Here is a 21188-nt window from a genome sequence, read left to right as displayed (position 1 = left end):
GTTCCCCCAATGTTTGCCGGCCCACCCAGCTGCGATTGGCACGCACTCCGACTGCCGGGGCAATTTCACTCGATATATCGATAATCGGCCGATGTAACCTGCTCCATCAGGCCAGCAACCAGTTCTTCGTTCGATGGTGGAAAAACCGCGAGGCCAGCAAAAAGGAAGGCACGGAAAAACTGTGTGCCCAGCAGGATCGTCGCCATTGGCCTGCACGGGGCAGGGGTCTTCGTCATAGATGGCATGGCATCCAAGTGATAGCTGACCGTCCAGTACAACCTTAAAATTGCACTTAAAGCGCACGATGCCAAGCAAGCTGGGCCTACCCAATCACTCACCACACGTGAGGCCGAGTATATGCACTGCTGGTGCAAAACGCAATTCAGGCTTCGGTCAACAGAGTGTGACACTCAACGGAAGATGGGCTCGTTATGGGAAGTTCGTATCAATAGTTTATCAGATGGAGTCGTCGGGCTCGCCTACGCATAGCCCGCCATTAGCTGCCCCCAGCTGCCCCTCCATTGCTCACACCGAAACTGACTCGTGAAGAAGTTGATGCATGCAGCCAATTCACGACATATCTCGGTTCGAACCGAACATTGAGCCAGATGCAGATAGATTGCTATCGTTATTCAGTATCGCCAATCTCAATAAGGTTTCCACCAACCGAGGGTCCAAAGATCGCGTTTCCTTAGATCAATTTGTTAGGGCGATTGAAGCCGATATAGTAATCCAGGGTCTCGAGTCTCGACCCGACCGTTGAGAACCTTCACGCCTACCCCTTTGTTACTCCATTAGAGTTGCACTTTATTATTGACAGAACTTCTAGGTTTTGTACTAAGCAACTCCGACCGCATGGTAACTATTTTAGATCATGGGCAGATCCGATCGCAGGACCAACCTCAAGGACAAACCAGCAACCAACATCCCGCCATCGCATGCCTCGTGATACAGCAGCTCTATGCTTTAGCTATGTAGCCTTGTCTACGCTGTGCCAAGCGACCGCTTGTGACCCAGCTAGACATGAGATGCGCCTGCTGGTTTCACCTGTCGCCAGGCATGAGGTTTATTTCCGCGAAGTTATCAAGGGCGCCCACGACTGACCGGACGACTGATCATCACTGCCTAGCCAGAACAACAACGGACGGGATCGTCATCCCCAAGATGAACGATGATGGACAACCAACACACTTCGCGACTCTCCCCATCAACTAGACAAGGTTGAAGCGTCAAGTAAGGAACATTACGGTAGGTAAGCCGTCTGGGTTATCTCCCAAACAGATGGCGCGCCCTTGCTCCTTAGATCGAAGTGAGGCGCAGTGTAATCGCGATGGCTTGGTTCTTGTAGTCGACCCTCGTTTCACAACTGCCTTCATATTTGATACTGAGGGATACAACGTCATTTTGGAAGGTTTACTCATCATCGACCGCAATGACCTACCGCTCTCGCCTCCTGCATCGGAAGAATGATAGGATAGGTACACAGCTTCTACAAAGAAAACAATGATGCAGGCACAGCCCTGGAACAACAACATCGTCGTTGAGCCCCCCACAAGCAATTGTGATATGCGACGGTAGCAGTGCGTCAGCACACCATCGTCGCCTGCATCGCGAGAGGCCCTTTCCTTTTTGACCTGCAGGCTCACCGTTCAGTTGGAATGCCAACCCTGCAACCCATTAGCTGCGGCCGATTCGCCGAACCAGGATCTCTTCCGGGTGGTGATGATTGTGTGATCAATGCAGTGCGGGGAGGGCCTCCGAAGCCCAACAGCGACGGGAGGGCGGCCGGGCAGGCGGGGGGCACCATCGTCAGACGTTTGGCGTTTCAAGCCTTATTAAAGAACGTCTGTTCGCCCCGTGCCGCGCTTTTTGCAACCTCGCACGCTGCGCATTACGACTATCATCTCCAACGTCAGCTCGTCCGCTCGGGCTCGGAACCTGCATTACTGCAGCCAGGGTTCTTGCTAGCTGGCGTTGGCCCTTGTGCGCACGCCTAGTTGCTGGAGCTGGCTAGACTTCGTCATCCCGGCCGCCGTGACTGCACCGCAAATCGGGTATCGCGCCAGGATATCACCGGACAGCTATAACGTGGGTCCTTCAGCGCGTTTCAACCCACCACTCTCGGTTGGCCGGCGAAGCAGCCAAGTGGCCCCTTTTGCGTCGTCCCGTGAGCGTGCGTTGGACCCAGACCCTGGAATTCACCATCACTGTGCATATCTTCAAGCCGGCGATCAAGACTTCGCGAAACCTTCTCAAAAGAGGAGTGTCTATTTTGGGCCTCACGATAGTTTGGGCAGATACGATGCATGAATGTGATGGGAACGGCTACCTTTCATTCCACGCTGCTTTCACATCTCATCCTCCGTCTCGACAGAATCCTGAGACCGAGCTTGATGTATCGTGGTGGCTCTTTTGTTGTTTGAATGATGAGATTGGTTTTTCCGGGTTGCTGTCCCATTTTCATGTTTTGGGCTGCTCTGGTCCACCCATCTCGGAAGATGGGACCCCGGTCCGGACGGGGTCGAGTCAAGTACGGCGGTTTGTGCGATTCCGGACCCGGGGCGCGCTACCTGCTGTGCGCAATGCGTATGCACTCTGCTCCCATATATTAGGCCATGCTATATAATGAACATTAAAGACGTCTCTTATCTGGAAGTGATAAGTTTCGAAACTTGTTTGGCCGCCGAGGTGACACGCCGCTGCGGGGAGAAGCCGAGGATTGTTTCAAAACGCTCCAGCCTCGAACGATAGCTGGCACGGCATAAGGGATCCCCAAGTGCCGGCATATCATATTCCCCGCGAGGCAATAGGGAAATGGTGTCTATCACTTCCGCTCACTGACTCGTACTCGAGATACTTAGGAGCCTATGTACCCAGTACATACTCGCTCTGTGGGGTGTCTGGCGAATGCGATACGGCGGGATGTAAGTGCTCCGTATTATGCTGGCCTATCCCATTCAGTGAGTAGCAGTTTCAAGTCCAACGATAATGTTGCCACTCGAATTGTTCGTGGCACCCCTTTGGGCCTTTATGCGAACGAGGAACTGTCGCTCTGACCAGGTGAGCTGTTGGACGGAGCGGAAGACCAGTGTTCATGGCCCCAGTGACTGGCAACACATACGGTGAGGCGTACGATAGCTTTGCTCAACTAGTATTTGATAAAGTCCTGTAGGAGATAGGCTGGCTGTAGAGAGGGCGAGAGAAAGTCAGTTTCCCCTAATAGAGCTACCATATCAGACAACATGAATACAGTACCACGATTCCTGCACGACAGAAGATAAACTCAATGAAGATACGATGCTGTTGAGATGGCGAAAGACACGATGGTACACCAGCATCAAACCAACGCGGCCGGGCTCGGGCTGCACTAGACGCGTACAGACACTCCCCTAATCGATTTGGTGGTGATCGTATGTACTTCGTAATACCTGCCACTATTCGCGTCTACGTCTGTTCGCGCCCGTTGCTACTTGAAGGTGAATTTTCAACATCATCATCACCCATCACCCTCTGTGGATGATTACGGCACAGAGCCTAGTATCTCCAATCCATTCCGTGCGTATGCACGGTGGCATCCGGGCGGTCTCACAGCTCTGGCATAGACTGCACAGAGGTTACTGATGTCTCGCTCGCTACTTCTCATCAAAAGGGTAGGAGGACAGGCAGCTATGGCTCAGGCGATCGAACCCTGCGTTAGAAGGAGGTTGGCGATAGTGTGCGTCAGGGCTGAGGTAGAATACGCTTCAAAGTTTGCGAAGGGGGGTGGGGATGTAAGGGGGTTAATAGGGTAGCGGATACGAAGGGTCTGCCTCCCAAGATACATCAGTTCCGAAGGAGCAAGAGGTAAATTCAACATGAGATCAAGCTCAAACGTAACAAATAGCCTTTCGTATCGTGAGTATATACCTTTACTGCAACAGGCGTTGTCGCTTCAGAAGCGGTGCTTACACTCTCAGGGGGCACACCCGCACTTTGACGGCCTGGCGGACAGTTGGACGCTAGAGATTTGGTCCCTTTAACTTGGTGTGAGAGCCAACTACACGATGATATCAGTTACCAATCAGATCGCACTGTTATCGATGAGGTGATGATCACGGCTACCAAGTCTTGATATTGTGTAAGTAAATCCTGAGATACCTAACCATCCGCCTGTCCTACCACCTCCTTACGCCACAAGCCGTCCGCCCCCTTCGACGAACCCCATTACACTCCCCTCGTTAGGTACAAGCAGCGGACGAAACCAACGAGCCGATCCATCACCTAGCAAACATCGTACGTCGGGACGCCCGATCCGGCGCGCAGGAAGCCCGTCTCGTACTGCGGGGCGTCCTCGCCGACGATGGTGCCGGCCTGCCCGGCCTCGACGCAGAGGCCCTGGACCGATTCGAACTGGCTGGCGATGAAGTCGGTGTGGGTGGCGAGCTGGCCGCACAGGGAGCAGAAGTAGCCCGTGCAGGTGCTGAAGGTGAAGGCGAGGCAGGTGCCCTCGTTCAGGATGAAGTCCTGGTTCGACGCCTGCACCTGGTCGATGACGATGTTGCAGTCCGACGGCTGCGGAGGCGGACTCTGAAGGGCAGATCAGTGAGCATTAGCCACAAAAACCAACAGCAATAATAATATAATGGCTTTTGTGCATGTAATTCTGTGTATGTATGTATCAACTGCAGGATAAGTTCAACTTACTGAGGATTGGCACTCATAGAAGTCTTGCTTGGACAACTGGCGCTTCGTGGCATCGAACCCCACGGGAGAAGCATACGATGGGGCGCGGCTGGCTAGGCCGTCAGGGAGACCGGCTAGACCGTTCACATCACGGTTTATGGTTGGCTCAGTCATAGACATGATGTACTTCAGAGAGGCTGAGGGGATGCGTGCTTTCTTCGGCGATGTTCCCCGGGGGCTTGGGGAGACGGCGGCCACCAGGCCAATAGCCAAACTCAGGGGTTCGAAAAATCTCATGACGCAGGGTAAAGAATAGTAGCTCTGTCTGTGTATGTTGTGGTTTCTATGCTCCGAGTCCTGATGGTCGCTGAGAAAGAAGCTGAGTGATGAGCTTCTTTATAGCCGCGTCTCTCGAGCGACTCTGGATATCCATCAAGCACTGCCGGTAAGAGACTAACAGAGGGAGTCTCATATTCCATAACTACCTTCCCCTTGAGGAAGGTCCTCTCAGCGTTGGATGTTGCGATGAATATTCTTTATTGGATGATTGAAATACATCCTTCTCCCCTCGACTATACATCTGCCGCCTCTACACCCCCAAAGTCGTGCCGTGTTTGTGTGCCTGAGCACGGGACAGACAGCCAATAGGCATGGTTACCCAGAAGGACTCAGCACCTATGGCGCAGATGTTGGCCGTTTATTCCCCGCATGCCACCTATCGGCCATCCTAGAAAACGAGCTTCACCTCGTGAAGGACTTGGCTTTGTACCCTGCACATCATGAGGGTCGTATGCAACCAACGAACTGGGTGCTAATCCAACTGCGTTCTCGAACCCGGAGTTGATGGCTGCTTACCTCGCCGTGGTACAATGCAAGGTTGGCAGGACACAGGAATGGTTCGAAGCTGACGTTTGCGCATGGGGGGCATCCAACTGCGGCCAAGCAACTCCTGTCACCCATTCGAGCACCACACCAAGGATCCTACGGACCAGGTCTTGTCCGTAAACTTCCCAGCTTCCTCGTAAGTCTCTGGAAATGTTGCGTCGAAGGGCCTGGCGGCACATTATATATACCCCCATCATCATCATCACACAGAAACCCAATGCGAGGTCGACTTTAAGGTTTGCTGGTTCCTGTAGGCTATATCAAGCCGCCCTCGCGAGCTTCCGCGGGCATCTAAACGAGATGCTTGGCCCCAAGATTGATTACTGTATAAATTGGGATCCTACTTTGTCTGCTCCAAGGGCTCGGGTGGGGATCCAGAACACAGGCTTCGACTTTACCCGCCATTTTACCCAGTTGGCCTCAGCATCAGCTGAGTAGATGGGACGGGCGTCACCAGTCACATACTGGAGCTTGCAGATATTGGTCGCTTCTTCCAGAAGGGTGTCGTGCTTTAGGGCCCGCGGAAAGCCCCGTCGTGGTGTGATGGAGGCAACGTTGATCTAAGAATAGGCCACTCCCAAAGTTCTGCGAGGGCCAACCTACGCAGATTTCCCCGAGGCATCAATGAATTGAACTCGGCTCCAACCGGATCTCACATCGGCAGTTACTCGCCTGCTCTTAAGTCTGAAGGTGCTGAGGCGCCCACTGTTGCCATACCGGAACGTGTAGAATCAGGCGTTGGTTGGGCTATCACTAGCATTTGCCACCCCGGGCATCAATTCACAAACATCATCCATACTTCATGATCGAATCTGCCAGGAAAGCTTCTAGGGGCTGTTACCTGAGCTATCCAGCTGCACAGAAGGCTGTCAGTATATCTTTAGTTGGACTGATGAGGAGGCGTAAGGCCAGTGGCCAGTGCCTGATTGAGCGTGCATATGAAGCAAACCGAAAGTGAACGATGCACATCCAATCGGGGATTTATCGAGCAGACTCCTACAGTAGGAACAAGCTACATGTATCAAAATGAGTCTACGACGACTAGGTGCGGCAACGGCAAAACGCCCACTTGCGCTTTCCAATGCAATGACTCGAAAGCTAGCCGACCATGGCCGGATGAAGGATTCTCGTAAACTTGTGCCGTCGTCCCGGTGTCAAACAGTTGTTTTCATGACAAAAGCGACAGTAAGCCCGGTGAGCGGCCAATCACTGGCCTGGGCTGCGAACAGTCATAAGTTAAGACGACAACGACGACACCGGACCTGGCAGCCTGGCGCTCAGCGGGCCTTTATCGATAAAAAGTACGGCAATTTACCCCCACCACGCCTGATTGGGCATCCGAGTCACCCCGCCAAAACTTCCAATTACTGCCCACACCAAGCACCAAGAGCCAAGAGTGAGTCAACTTTGGAAGACATCTGCACTTTCTTTAAGGATCCAGGAGCTCGCACAACAAGTCACCAGGTACTTTGGCGATACGCTGCGGAGTTACTTCAATGGCCACTATGGACGCGACAGCTAGATACGCCCTCATCAAGGACAACCTCGCCGAGGTCCTCGATGCTCCCATCATCGAGAACATCCTGGCCGAGGGGCGCAACCCGAAGATCTACTGGGGTAAGTGACGAGTGAGAGAGAGCACACGACCACGCCTGGAAAGGGGGGGTACAAGGAAAAAAAAAAGAATACAGAACCACGATGCTGACCAGCTGGTTTTGTCTCTTGCAACAATAGGTACCGCGACCACGGGACGCCCGCACTGCGGCTACTTCGTGCCCGCCGTCAAGATCGCCCAGTACCTGGCGGCGGGGTGCGAGGTGACGATCCTGCTAGCCGATATTCATGGCTTCCTCGACAACCTCAAGGCACCGATCGAGCTGGTGGCGCACCGCGTGACCTACTACCGCTTCTGCATCACCGAGATGCTGCGGGCCGTCGGCGTCTCGACCGAGAAGCTCAAGTTCGTCCTCGGCTCCTCCTACCAGACCAGCTCTGAGTACACCATGGACATCTTCAAGCTGTGCGCCGTCACCTCGGAGCACGACGCCAAGAAGGCCGGCGCCGAGATCGTCAAGCAGACCTCCAACGCGCCCCTCAGCAGCCTGCTCTACCCCATTCTCCAGGTCCTCGACGAGCAGTACCTCGACGTCGACGCCCAGTTCGGAGGCCTCGATCAAAGGAAGCTCTTCACCGCCTCCAAGGAGTGGTTACCCAAGCTGGGCTACAAGCAGGTGAGCAGGAAAATACCAACGCCCGGCCAAGTCGCTACATACGTTGATTTTCTGACTGGTGAACTTGACAGCGTGCGCATCTGATGAACCCCATGGTTCCCGGTCTGCAAGGTGGAAAGATGAGCGCCAGTGACGAGAGTGAGTTGCCGTGAATACTTCGCCATAGAATCCAGTTAAAGCTAACACCCGCCACCAGACAGCAAGATAGACCTGCTCGACTCCCTAGAGGTTGTCGCGAAGAAGATCCGCAAGGCCGAGGCAGTCCCGAAGGAGCCCGAAGGCAACGGCATCCTCGCCTTCGCCGAGTTCGTACTCCTCCCCGTCGCCGCCCTCAAGGGCAAACGCGAGTTCGTGGTGTCGCGAGAGCGTGACGGTCTGGAGCCGCTCGTCTACTCCGACGTCAAGCAGATGCACGAGGACTACAGGCAGGACATCCTCACGCCCCAGCTCCTCAAGGCGGCCACCACGAAAGCCCTGACCGAGCTCCTGGCCCCGATCCAGGCGGCTTACCAAGCCTCGACCGAGTGGCAAGAAATTACCCTCAAGGCCTACCCACCGCCTCCGCCCAAGGTCAAGAAGGTCAAGGATAGGGGTACCGGTTTCCCAGGGCCCAAGAAGGGCGACGCTAACTCAAACCCGAAAGCCGATATCGTGGTACCCCAGGTCGACACGAAAGAACAAGAAAAGATTGTCAATGAAACCTCGGCGTGAGATGAATGTACTCTAGACAAAGGAGACATATAGTCGCACAATTCACAAGACCTCATAGATGCACAAAACTAACCGTCAGCTCGTCCGGGCCTGTGACATGCAAATCTGCCGACCTACAGCAGCCACGGGAACATGTTAGGGTTTCACAAGCGCCACAGGCAAAGTGTGATAGATGATTTAAACTCATTTCTTGATTCTCTCAAAGTTCATCCCCATCTCCACGCTCAATGTAATCGCTAGTCCATAACTAATCAAGGCGACGCAAAATGTTGCATCTTCCCTCCCCCCACAGGCCTCCCCAACGCAACTTTCTGGGGAGAGCCCTCGAAGGGCTCTCCCCAGATCGCCTGGTTCACAACCAGAGTTCCTCTGCAAGTCGCAAGTCGACAAGTATTTCCCGAACTCATGCCAGAAACCCCTTCACCAGCTGCGCGAGCGGGGAGCGGAAAGACAGGAAGAAGCCGCTACGGAAGGCGCTTGCTGTGCGCATCTGCTGCCGCGCATGTTGCACTACCACCTTGTGCAGTATCCATATCGTCGGGTGGAATTAATAATCATACAGAATTTGTACCTGCTCGCATCATCGAAGCGACTGGGTCCCAACTGATCTTGTCAGCGTTACCTCAAACGGTGTTGTGTTGTGTTAATTACTTCGGTGGCGAGACCCCAAGGTCATATCAACTAGCCGACAAGAAGAATAGCAGAAGCTTCGAAGTATTGTTGCATCGGCTTTACTCCTCTTCCGAATCGCTTTCCTCCTCTTCCGAATCGCTCGAGTCACCAGGACGGTTCTCCTCATCGCCGGGCATGGGCTCTTGACTCCCACTGCCGTGACGTTGGAACTGTGCTTTGAGCTCCCGCAATTTCTCAATGTTGCGTTCTTGCTCATGCTTGTTCATAGGTTTGTTCTTCTTGGGCTTGGGGAGGGCGCTGTTCTTAGCCTTCGTCTCCTCCGCTTGCTTGGCTTCCTGTTTGAACTCAGGCTTCGAAGATACTGTCTGGTAAATACCAGGGTACGACTTAGTTATTAGGTCGAACAGTCTGCTCAGAGCCTCCTGGGATAGAGACTCGATATCCAGCTCCAATTGGCCATCATCATCCTCCTAAACGATATTCATTAGTCTTGGGGTCAAAGGTCGTCCGGTGGATAGGTTGCCAACTTACCTTCTGGTGCGTGTCCTTCTTGATGATGTCCACAGCTTTATTTAGAAGGGGCCCATCCAACTCATTGATACCCTCAGCAATCACGGCCTTCTCCAGATTGCCCATATGGCGCTTCTTCGAGGCAGTCTTCTTAGTTGTTCCAGAGGCCTTCTTGACGACTGGAACGCTACCGCTCGACTTCTTCACGCCATTGCCTGCTGCGGCGCCACCTGAGCTGGACTTGGGCTTGGGTTTGCTGATGCTCTTCTTCTTCGACTTCGTTTTCTTGGACTCACTGCCGAACTTCGTCTTCTCTTCGACTAGTTTCCGTTGCAACAAAGACACGACGTTCTGTTGAATCTCGATCATGGTGAAGTCGGGCTTCTTCGCCGCCAAGAGGCCGTTGAGCTTCACCTGCTCCTCGCTCAACCGAGACTGAAGGTTGCGGATGGAATCATTGTCTTGTTCCTCGGCTTCGGCATCGCTCTCCTCGTCTGAGTCATGCGCACTAAGCTCTGGTGTCCCAGCAGAGCCAGCGCGAGACCGGATAGGAGCATTCTTCGCCATCCATGCATCCTTCTTGGCCACCTCGTCCTTGAAGACAGCCTCGAGGGCTTGACCTGATTGGGTAACCAGTGAATCTTGGCCGTTGAACTGCTCCGAGTTTGCCACCATTTGACGCAAGTCCTTCTCGATCTCCTTGCCCGTCCGGTATTCACCACGCTCTAGTTTCTGGGCCATTGTTCCCAGATCCATCGGCTTCTTGATTATGCTGAAGTAGGTGGGAATGTTGAAAGCAACAGGGTCTACGGGCTCCAAGAAGAACTGATTGTGATTCCAGTGCTTGGTCTTCCTCACCTCCATGAGACACTCACCATAGAACTTCAGTTCGGGGTCCAGCCTCTTCTTCAGGCCAGGCTTCGAAGAGTAGTCAGGGTCGCGGTTCTTTGGTGGATTGATGGGACGTTTTGGTCTGTCCCCATCACCCCTCGTGGAATCTCGCCGGATTTGGGGCATGCCGTTGGGGGGGAGAGCAAAAGCTGGCCCAGTGGATGACGCGGGCGTCGGTGGAGCGGGAGAGGGACGGGACGCTACATTGGCTGTCGCTTCTGTCTTGGCCTTTGGGCTTGTTGTCGGCGGCGCGCGTGGTTGGGATTGCGACTGTCGGCGTACCTGAGTGGCAGCCCGGGGTTCGGTGTGGCGCGTAGGCTGATGTTTGCCCTTGTCTAGCCTGAGAGGCTCCTCATTTTTGGCAATATCCACGAGACGCCCTAGCAAATCATTGCGCACCTGGAGAGCAGCCAAAGTAACAATATTACCGGGACCGTTGAACTTGAGCGCATTATCGTGAAGGAGCTGCAGGTCTGCTTTGAATTCCCCGAAGTTGGCATACTTCGTTTCTCGTAGCTTGACCTCAAACATGGACAAATCAACGGGGTTTTCGATTTGCTGCTTGTAAGAGTCCCACACCTGCGGCCATAACTTCTCCACGGAAGAACGGAAGTTGCTACCACTCTTAGTTTTCTTGACTCTTCCAATTTGCGCTCGTATCTCTTTGTTTTGATAGAAAGAAATCTGCTTATCGTTGGGCACGCTGTCCGCCAGGTCGTCCGACGGGTTCGTTGGCGCCGGCGATAGACCTGTAGCAACCCCAATACTGTCCTCTGTCGCGGCTTCAGGCTCAATCTCGGTCTTAGCGCGTTTTGCAGAGCGCTCTTCGGCATTGTCGTCTTCCAACTTCCGCGCAACCTTGCCAGGTGTACTAGATCTCTCCTTCACGGGGGCATCGTTTTCCGACTTGGGGTCGGCTGGAGTGACTTCCTCCATCTTGACATCTTCTTCAGCTTTGGATGGCTCTGGTGGTTGGCTTACTTCTTTGGGAGAAGAGACAATCGCAGGCTCGCTGACTGCTGTTGCTTGGGTGCTTTCGCCGTGTTCGCCACTCGATAACAGATCCGGTTGCCCAGTAGACTCATCCACATCCATTGAATCATCAGCCGAGGTTTCCGCAGTAGGCTTGTCATCTTCCTTCTGTGCCGAAGGAGATTGCGGTTCTGGTGAAGCTCTGGTGGCAACGGGTGTCTCTGTTTCCTTAGCTTCAGGCTTTGCAGGGACATTCTCTTCCGGGGCGCCATTAGCATCTACCATTTCCTTATCCTCGGACTCTGCGGGTGGGGCGTCCTCTGTAGGCTTTGGTGACTCTTTGGCACTAATGCTTGCGTTGGCAGCAAAAGCCTCCTGATTCTTTGCCACTGCGGCCTCTTCAACAGGCGATGGCGGCGATCCGGCTTTCCCATTTACAGTGCTGGGCTCTTCCGAGTTAGATGTCTCATCTGATGTCGCATGGCTGCGTGGAGAAATTGTTAGCAACATATACAAGTATAATCAGCAACAAAATAACCTACCCATTGACAGTTGGCTCGGCAGTTTCGACGGGAGTTTTCTTCTCACCCTCGGGCTCGGGCTGTGCGACCTTTCGCTCGATGATGTTTTGAGGTTCTTCTGTCGCCATGATTGCCATTCAGTCGATTGTCGATTGCCGTGCTTGGTAGTTTGCCTGGAGGCTTAAGCCGATGCGACGTCAAATGTCCATGCAATCTGGGGCTGCAAGTGCGATTTTGGTCAGCAAACTCCCGATGGGTTTCACGGAGAATATCAATATAAAAGAAAAGCGCCAATTGTGCCAACACTTGTTGCACCATCGATTGAGAGTTGCGCGAGTTCCAATCGAATACGCGCTCCTTCCCAGCACTGCTTGGTGATGGTATTCAAGTCGTACCAGAGACCAAAGGCACCTCGGGAAAATGCAAAGTTCCAGTTGGGTCGATAGCTGTTGGGGTAGTGCGGGTGAAGCTATTGTTGACCATGTATAGTAGCCCGGGAAGCATTCGGTGCCAATGTGCGCGCTTGGTGGCTAAGCAAGTACAAACACGATCGGAGCCAATTCCTGAGTTTAATGGCAACTGAAAAAAGTGACAGGTGTCGCGATTTGGAATATGCCAATTGAGTGCATGCGCGAAAGCAAGTGTTCCTGTTGGCGCGTCTTTGCTCGTTATTTGGTCGGTTGCTATTTCCAGCCTTGCGCGATGCGACAGGTTGGAGTGGCGTAAAGAGGTGGCGGGCCAATGGGGAGAGGCTGGGAAAGGTTTCGGGTCGCAAAAGGCGTATCAGTGCTGATGGCGCATCCAGAGCTATTTATCGCAAAAGCCCACTTCCAATTTTTCCCTCCCCAAGTCGCGTAGCTCTTGACGAGAAGAGAACACGCGAGGGAGAAAAGAACTGGGGCGCGACCGAACTGGAAAAGGGCTGGCAGATGAACCGTGCACGCGATCGACGGCAAGGTAGGGTGGGTTTATTTGTTTGCGCCAGCGAATGAGCTTGCTGTCTCGAAAATTGCGGTCGGGGCGTTCGGCGTGGGTCTGGCGACGGGATAGGTGCCGATACTTGGTCCAGGCCGGCCGATTTTGGAAGCATTGAAACGGAACGGATGGTTGAGATGCCTCGTGGTGGTCCCGGGATGCTTGGTTGAGCAGACCAAGATGGCGTATTCGGGCCCGCCGCGCATGGAATATCGAGGGGAAGGAGAAGAGGGAAAATGAAATACAAGACGAGGCGCGAGAGGCAAGCTTTCAAAGTATATACTAAACAAGAAGCAAAAAGAATGAAAAATGGTCACTCACTATATGCAAGGCGGGCAACGCGAGCTGACGACGGTTGCAGGACGAAGTATGCGACTGGATGATGTTTACTTCTGTTGTGGTGTTGCGACAACAGTGTGCATAAAGTAGTGATTGGCAACAAACGATGATGTATCTCGCGAAAAAAGCGGGATCACTTATACGGAATGTATAAGTGTGAAACCGAGATTATGCTGCGCAAGCACGAACACAATAATAATACGTTTGGCGTTGCAGCGCTGGAGAGTGGTTTGTGGTTGGCTGGTTGGTGGAGCTTGGCAGCTTTGCGATTGTTTGATGCGTTGAACTGAATCAGACCAAACAAAAGATGATGACTTATCGTGGTGGTTTGGAGGGGTGTCACGATGTGTAAGTCCGCGTGTATGCGGGTAAGGATGAGAGTTGAGAGTGGAAAGCGTGTAAATGGTGGATGAGAATGTCCAATTTGCCAATTCGGGAGAAGAACTGATTGAATTAATAGCCTCGGATGCAGATGATTCGTCGGTCTAAGATAAACCAAGGTTTGGGTTGGACCAAGGTCAAGGTGAAGACAGCTTCCAAAGGGGGGGCGAGGTTAGTGATGGATGGTCAAGGCAATCAATTCAATGAACCATCAATTGAATGGCGCGACAATGGAAAGAGGGAAAGAGAGGGAGGGAATAAAAAAAAAGTGGTACTTGAAAGAAAGTACCTTTTTGAACACCAGGTAGCCCGACGATTTGATTGATCGAATCGACTGGATTGATTAATTGGTTGGGTGGTTGGCGTCGGTGATGTCGGAGCTTGACACGGAGGAGGGGGGAGGTAGGGGGGGTGTAGACTTGTGACTGGGAGGGAGACAAGACACGAGAGAAGGTTCGAAGGGGAGAAAAAATAAAAGTCAGGACAGGAATTAGAGGACTATCTGTCCGATGGCCGTCGCGAAAAATTTGGGCTCTTGGGGCCACTTCTTATTTGTAGAACGCGCCAGACAGGGAATCACGACAAGGAAGCTGCGGACCCTGGACCAATGAGTGTAGCAAAAAGAGCTTGGGCCAATCAGATAGAGCTATGGTTTACGTGTGGGTCGCATGATGAGACAAGAAGAACGAGAGAGCTGGCTGATGCTGGGGTGTCTGGGCGGGCGGCGTGACAGCAGCAGCAGCAGGAGCAACGACGCGAAAAAAAAAAATTGGCCCCTCGACCTCTTGCTGGCTTGCTACAGCTCCGATCTTAGCATAGCAACGCACACTGCGCAAATCAATAACACACCAATGGCAATTTGACGAGGATCGATTGGGAAGGAAGGTGCCTCCAATCCATTCGTTGACGAGAAAAGCAGAAGTAGAGGCCGAGAGATGGAACATGCGACAGGCGGAGGACAAGCGTCAAGCTCCTATGGGGCTTTCCACAACCCAATCTCGACTTGCCGTCCGTCGCATCAAGGCTCTAGGCTGCCAAACCTACCTTGGAAAGTTTGCAGCCAATTGCACACTCTGCCAGGGAACAGCGTGGCTTCATCGTCGTCACGCACACGGCAGAGGAAAACTCTTCGTGCCTCCCAAGTCCCAAAGTGTAATCGTCAAGTGTCGCCGCCGCCGCTGCCTCCAGGCGAGATGGTTGCGATATGACTGATACTGGGCAACTGCACGCATTCCCGTCAGATCGACTTCACATGGGAATGATGTAGATACCAGTTTCGATCGCGCATCAACTGAAAGCAGACCTCACGTCCAAGTACGTGCGGTATGTCTGTTCGTGGAAAGAAGAAGAAGTCATGGACAATACTTGAGGTTAGGGAAGTGCACATTCGAGTCATGAGAAAGGTTGCGAATAACCAAAGGAGAAAGAGTGATGCAGCAAAGCTGGTGGCTAAGGTGCCCCTCCACCAAATCTTTGGCGGCAGAGAGCATTTTACCAGATTTGCAGTAGATCCAAGCTCCAGCAGCTGTCAGCTCTCTGACAGACAGTTGGCAGGCACTTGGTTGTGTGATGTTGGAAGTAACGAAGTGTCTTGCGTGAACATCCAGCATGTGGATATCAGCATGGAACAACTAGACACCGAGTGCTACACACGCTTACTCATCTTTTCTTATCGTAAGGTGGAGCAAACGCTAACCATCCGCTTATCGAAAAAAAAGTTCCTGGCTTGTCCAGAAAATTTAAGTGCCCGTTATTGGTACAGGCGCATCTTGGGACTTGGGAACGTCTGCCAGTCAGTGTCCAATTCGGTCATTCACAGTTTCTTTCCCTGCACCTACTACCTTCAATCAGTCTGTTAGATGGAATAGATTCTCCTGGTACCATTACTACGGTCGTCGCCAATTGAGTATTGCGGCATCACGATTCTCATCTTGAACGATCTACGTACAACAACCGCCAGCACCTCTAAATAATCCCTGATCCCCATCTCAGCAGCCATGTCGACCAAGCGAAAGGCCCCGGGGAGAATTTCCCAGCCGGTGATCAAGCAGAGTGCGAAGAAGCAACTAAGGACGCACATCAACGAAGCCGATACAGCTGTCACTGGCGTTGACACTGATGCCAATGCCAAGGGCGAGGGTGTCATAGAGATATCAAGCGATGAAGGCAGCAGCGAGTACGACTTTTCCGACGAAGAGGAAGGCAAGCCTGCGGATGAGGTTCCTGCGAAGCGCATCGGGTCACAGAAGCTGAGCAGCGCCTCGAAAGATGCGCCTACGATACCCACTGAAAATGGCGACGTAGACACCGATATGCATTCGCCCAAGCCGGCAACCGATGGAGATTCGGATCAAGAAGCTGCGGAGCCCACATTTGGCGAGCGCCTTCACGCAGAAGAAACCATCGATGTCCCTTCAGCCTTTTTGGCTCTACAGCCTTCCACGACCACGGCGGGCAAAGTTCTGGCGCCTCCCAGCCTGGCATCTCTTGGTACCGCGCTCTCCCAAGCTCTCCGCACCGATGATGCGGACCTCCTCGAATCATGTCTTCGTACAACCGACGCGAACACAATTCGAAGCACAGTTCAGCGACTGGATTCATCTTTAGCAGGCATTCTGCTTACGAAACTCGCATCAAGAATGCACAGGCGACCGGGCCGGGCCGGCACCTTGTTGATATGGGTGCAGTGGACTCTCGTAACACACGGAGGAGCCCTTGCAACTCAGCCTGACCTTACCAAGAAGTTAGGTGAACTACACAGAGTTATGGAGGAGCGCACCCGTGGTCTCAGCTCACTCCTGTCGCTTAAGGGCAAGCTGGATCTCCTGGTCCAGCAGATGAAACTGCGGCAGATGATGCAATATTCGAATGAGGAGGAAGACGACGAGAAGGAACAAGGCGTCGTCTACGTCGAAGGCGAAGAAAATGACGAAGACATGGATGACGGTATAATGGATGTTGACGACGAGGAAGAGTTGGCCAATGGCGTCGGCGAAAATGACTCGGAGGACGACGAGGATTCCAGCGACGACGAAGGCGCCGATGCACTGGAAGCAGTAGAAGACGACATGGACGAGAACGAGGTGGACTACAGCGATAATGACTCGGTAGAAGACGAAGACAGTGAGGTCGACGCTGCACCGCCGGCAAAGAAAGGCCGCAGATGAGATCCGGTCGCAGCCAGCAACTAGAGGGGCTCACGGTAGCTGTATGTTGGAATATAAAGCCCATTAGGACGGGACAAGCGATACCCGTAGATATTGTCAGCAGACAACGCTCAAATATTACCATGTCAGGTGTGTTATCATGGAAGGTTGCTACTGCTGGGATGAATTATAGATGCCCCGAATTGAAGTTGACAGGAAAACAAGGCGCGCATGATTCAATGGTTGCGGAATGCCTTGAAAACATGGATTTTTCTAGTTTACCATACATGTACCATTGATGTGCGTATAATGATTAAAGAAGCCGTTACCTAAGAATCAGAAACAATTGCGCTGTGCCATTGGATTCCGATGCTCATGAATGGCTGCTTACACGAATCCAGATTATGCAGGCAGCTTGGGTCAGGAACCATGTCAATCGGGTCAGGATACCCCCACGCCAGATAAATTGACACACGCGAGCGAGCGCGTCATTGCGCTCTCCAAAAAAAAAAGAATCGACCCTGAATCCTAATTGGATTGGCTTCAAGCTCCCGCGACTTGGATATATTTTCCCTATTTCGACGACCCCATGTTCGCTGCGAGTATCTAGCCTATCAATGAGTTCTAGCTTGGCTTTTTTTCGATCGCCCGTAACGCGACGCATACACACACTGCCTCTCCTGATCATCTCGCTAGTGAATGCACCATGGTAGAGTGCCCAATCTGCGCCAACCAGGTGAGGCCTGCCAAGATCAACGATCACATCGATTCGCAATGCAAGGACTTCATCCTCGATAGTTCGGCGGAAGCTGCATCCTCGTCGTTACCGCATCTGCCGGGGGCGTCACCATCCACTCAACAACAACAACCACAGAACGGCTCGGCCTCCTCCCAAAAACGGCCGCCGTCGACCTTCTTCCAGACCCCGTCGGCCAAGCGCCATGCTCCTCCCTCCAAGGTCCTCGCGCCCGCCGCCAACGCACCGAACGGGGTGCTCAAGCTGAACGGCGCGACGAAGCGTACTTTTGACGACGGCCCTGGCTCCTCCGACTACGATGCACCGATACCGGAAGCAGCAGAGGCGGGGTGGCAACAACAGCAGCAAGGCATGAGCAATTTCGACGATTCGAGGCCGATAGCGAAGAGGACGAAGACGAACAGAGCAGCGCCTCTCGCCGAGCGTATGCGGCCGCAGAACTTCAGCGAGGTATTTGGACAAGAACTTGTCGGGCCACAGGGGGTCCTGCGGTCGCTGATCGAACAAGACCGTGTGCCGTCCATGATACTATGGGGCGGCAGTGGGACGGGCAAGACGACTATCGCTAGATGCATAGCGCAGATGGTCGGGTCGCGGTTCATCGAGCTGAACGCTACGAGCTCGGGTGTGGCCGAGTGCAAGAAGTTCTTCATCGAGGCCGAGAACGAGCTGAAGCTCACTGGCCGAAAGACGATCATATTCTGTGACGAGATACACCGCTTCAGCAAGGCGCAGCAAGACATATTTCTCAGGCCCGTGGAAGCTGGCACCATTACCCTTATTGGGGCGACGACGGAAAATCCCAGCTTCAAGGTCGTCAACGCTCTTCTCAGTCGTTGTCGGACCTTTACGTTACAGAAGCTCAGTACCGAGCATGTACTCAATATCCTCCAGCGAGCCCTGCAAATGGAACAAACCGGATCCTCGACGCCACCATCACCCTTACTTGATGAGGAACTCCTCAACTACCTTGCCACCTTCGCCGATGGGGATGCTCGGACGGCTCTTAATCTTCTCGAGCTCGCTTTCTCCCTCTCTACGCGGGCCGACATCACCAAGGCCGACATCAAAGCGGCGCTGACCAAGACGCTCGTCTATGACCGTGCCGGCGACCAGCACTATGACACCATCTCTGCGTTCCACAAGTCCGTCAGGGGCTCCGATCCGGATGCCGCACTGTACTACCTTGCACGCATGTTGCAGTCGGGCGAAGATCCGCTCTTCGTCGCGCGCCGCATGGTCGTCATTGCCTCTGAGGACGTCGGTCTTGCTGACAACACACTGCTACCTCTCGCTACAGCTACGTATACAGCAACGCAACAGATAGGAATGCCGGAGGCTAGGATCCCCCTTGCCCACTGTGCCGTGGCTCTATGCCTCGCTCCGAAGAGCACAAAGGCCTACCGAGGTCTCAACAATGCATATGCGGCGCTGAGAGAGCCGGGAGTCGCGGGATTGCCCGTGCCCATACATTTACGCAACGCGCCAACTAGGTTGATGAGGGAGCTTGGCTACGGAAAGGAGTACAAGTACAACCCCAACTACCGCGATGGAAAAGTCAAACAGGACTATTTACCTGACGACCTGCTGGGGAGACGGTTCTTGGAGGAGAGGGATTTGGGTACAGAGATTGATCCGGACGTGGCGATGGACGAAACACCGGATGTTGAGGCGTCGTTCAGATAGCGAGCGCTCGGGACGAAGTGCTTGATTTTTTTGGCTGATTTCTGCCTATGAACGGTTGGAAATGGCTTGTATATTGCCCATTGCACATCGCATATTGCATGATTGGCATGTATCTACTTGCGATGCCCTCGCCTTGTAAATTGGGGGCCCGGGCTGGTTTGGCATAGCAAGATACCACATCGTTCATGACTGGTTTTAAGAGCCGAAATAGTGAATGCTCTAGAAAGCCAAAATGAAACCCGCCTGAGGCGGATGGGATCCCTCAAAGCAGCGTTTTCGAAATAAACTCTAGCAGTTCAGGTCCTGGTATTTCTGGTTGTTTGCTCTATCACTTCTTCCTTGGTAGTCACTGGATTCTGAACCCAGAGCTTCTTAGGCGCCCTTGGATCTGCTTGATCTCCCTGGTACTGGGTATGGAACAAGGATCGAGCTTCTGGATCGAGTATACGCCCTCTATTGTTCACTCAGCACTTCTAGTCCCAGCTCTCGAATGCATGGAACACGACTAACGCTGCATCGACCCTATTTCCTGAAGCAGCCAAAGCCCATATACCGCCATTTGGATCTTCGTGGTGTCGACCAATTCATTATCCTCCACTCGAGGAAGCGGTGTTATCCTGGGGGAGGCAGAGGACCCAGCCACGTCGACGATCACACAAGCACATCAGCCATTGGCTGACAGCCAATGGCCACTTGCCGGATTCACTCCCGCATAATGTTCATGCTGTTTGTTTTCAAAACCACGTGGCTCCGCGCTAGGTTCCTGGGCCATGCCATCATTGGCCCCTCATGCTCCTGGCGGTGAACCAGGGTCCTAGATTGCGAGTGACGATCGCGGAGATTGACAGGGTCAGCATCGTTGGACGATCACGGTGGGTTCTTCCACGTTGGCAGTGGGTGTGGGATACAACCCCAGTGCGCGATTAAAATAATAGTGTCCAGCGGAGGAACATTTCGCTTCAGCATTATGCGTACGCTGTCTGTCTGTCTGTCGTGGCCGTTACCAAAACACGGTGAATCGAGGACAGTTGGCGAATTGGTCGCCGACCCGGACCGTTCACAGCGGGTCCTGCTTCGGCAAGAGTGCCCACCCGTTTCCTAGCCCGTCGACGGGTTGCCATAGAGGATACGACTACCGCAGACGAGTAAGTCTAGTGGTGAAGGACACTGGGACCCTTTGGAATTATACCCGCTGTCTCCGCCAAGCTTCCTGACTCGGGGATGGAGAGTTAATGCGCCAGTATGATGAAAACTAGGGCCGTAGCTTAAGGGCTGCTGTTCATTTTGAGATCTAAGGCAAGTTACGATTCGACTATCTCGGGTTTGAAGATCAATCGGCATGAAACTTGGGCAGTATAGATTGGATCGGTACTTAAGAAGTGTGACCTCAGAGAGAGACAAGCCGCAGGCATGCCGGGGAGCAAGGGACCTTGAAGTGAACTGGCCGTTCAGCTTCCGTCAGGTAAGCCGGGCATCTCTCAGGTGGCCTCAACAAGAAACCTATCAACCAGAATTGGAAAATGATATGTTGAAGAGTCTATGAGTAATTGCATTGAATTCAAGTCACTACGACAGGACATTGCTCAGGGTGCCGACGATACACTGGGACAGATTCACGGGATCGGCGATGCTCCGGGGGGTCCCGTAAGATACACATGATGGGAGAGTCCACTTCGGAAACGGCCTTGTGTCCGTCAAGCGTACCGAGCTGCCCGGCGCATGGCACTCCGGGGGTAACGTGGGACCCGGTATATCGCACATCCAGCTCCGGTGGACAACAGTTTCCTTTTGACAGGATAAATGGGAATATCAGATCCATCTATAATCTTTCCGGCCTGCTTAACGTCGCATCTATGCCGTCTCTAATTACACATCACTGGGTCGCTGA

At 53.2% G+C, this 21188-nt stretch overlaps 5 protein-coding genes across 5 annotated transcripts; 3 read left to right on the top strand and 2 right to left on the bottom strand.

The window, feature by feature from the left end:
- Positions 1 to 4260: 4260 nt before the first annotated feature.
- On the bottom strand, positions 4261 to 4842 carry PG985_008972 (uncharacterized protein; the record flags this gene model as incomplete). The annotated part of the gene is made up of 2 exons (XM_066828740.1): positions 4261 to 4566; positions 4684 to 4842. 2 exons carry the CDS (start codon positions 4840 to 4842, stop codon positions 4261 to 4263), a joined length of 465 nt encoding a protein of 154 aa, XP_066683652.1.
- A 2210-nt stretch (positions 4843 to 7052) lies between these two features.
- Positions 7053 to 8489, top strand: PG985_008971 (tyrosyl-tRNA synthetase; the record flags this gene model as incomplete). Its single annotated transcript, XM_066828739.1, has 4 exons — positions 7053 to 7164; positions 7282 to 7778; positions 7850 to 7916; positions 7975 to 8489. The coding sequence occupies 4 exons, from the start codon at positions 7053 to 7055 to the stop codon at positions 8487 to 8489; spliced, it is 1191 nt and encodes a 396-aa protein (XP_066683651.1).
- Positions 8490 to 9220: 731 nt separating this feature from the next.
- Positions 9221 to 12144, bottom strand: PG985_008970 (bromodomain protein-3- variant; the record flags this gene model as incomplete). Its single annotated transcript, XM_066828738.1, has 3 exons — positions 9221 to 9592; positions 9654 to 11979; positions 12038 to 12144. 3 exons carry the CDS (start codon positions 12142 to 12144, stop codon positions 9221 to 9223), a joined length of 2805 nt encoding a protein of 934 aa, XP_066683650.1.
- Positions 12145 to 15708: 3564 nt separating this feature from the next.
- On the top strand, positions 15709 to 16878 carry PG985_008969 (small nucleolar ribonucleoprotein complex component (Utp5); the record flags this gene model as incomplete). The annotated part of the gene is made up of 1 exon (XM_066828737.1): positions 15709 to 16878. The coding sequence occupies one exon, from the start codon at positions 15709 to 15711 to the stop codon at positions 16876 to 16878; it is 1170 nt and encodes a 389-aa protein (XP_066683649.1).
- A 685-nt stretch (positions 16879 to 17563) lies between these two features.
- Positions 17564 to 19300, top strand: PG985_008968 (ATPase; the record flags this gene model as incomplete). Its single annotated transcript, XM_066828736.1, has 1 exon — positions 17564 to 19300. One exon carries the CDS (start codon positions 17564 to 17566, stop codon positions 19298 to 19300), a length of 1737 nt encoding a protein of 578 aa, XP_066683648.1.
- Between the last annotated feature and the right edge of the window lie 1888 nt (positions 19301 to 21188).

The sequence above is a fragment of the Apiospora marii genome (genome assembly GCF_038362585.1).
Source record: "Apiospora marii strain CBS 49790 chromosome Unknown utg000005l_segment0_segment0, whole genome shotgun sequence".
Taxonomy (NCBI): domain Eukaryota; kingdom Fungi; phylum Ascomycota; class Sordariomycetes; order Amphisphaeriales; family Apiosporaceae; genus Apiospora; species Apiospora marii.
This window is presented reverse-complemented; position numbering and strand designations above follow the sequence as displayed.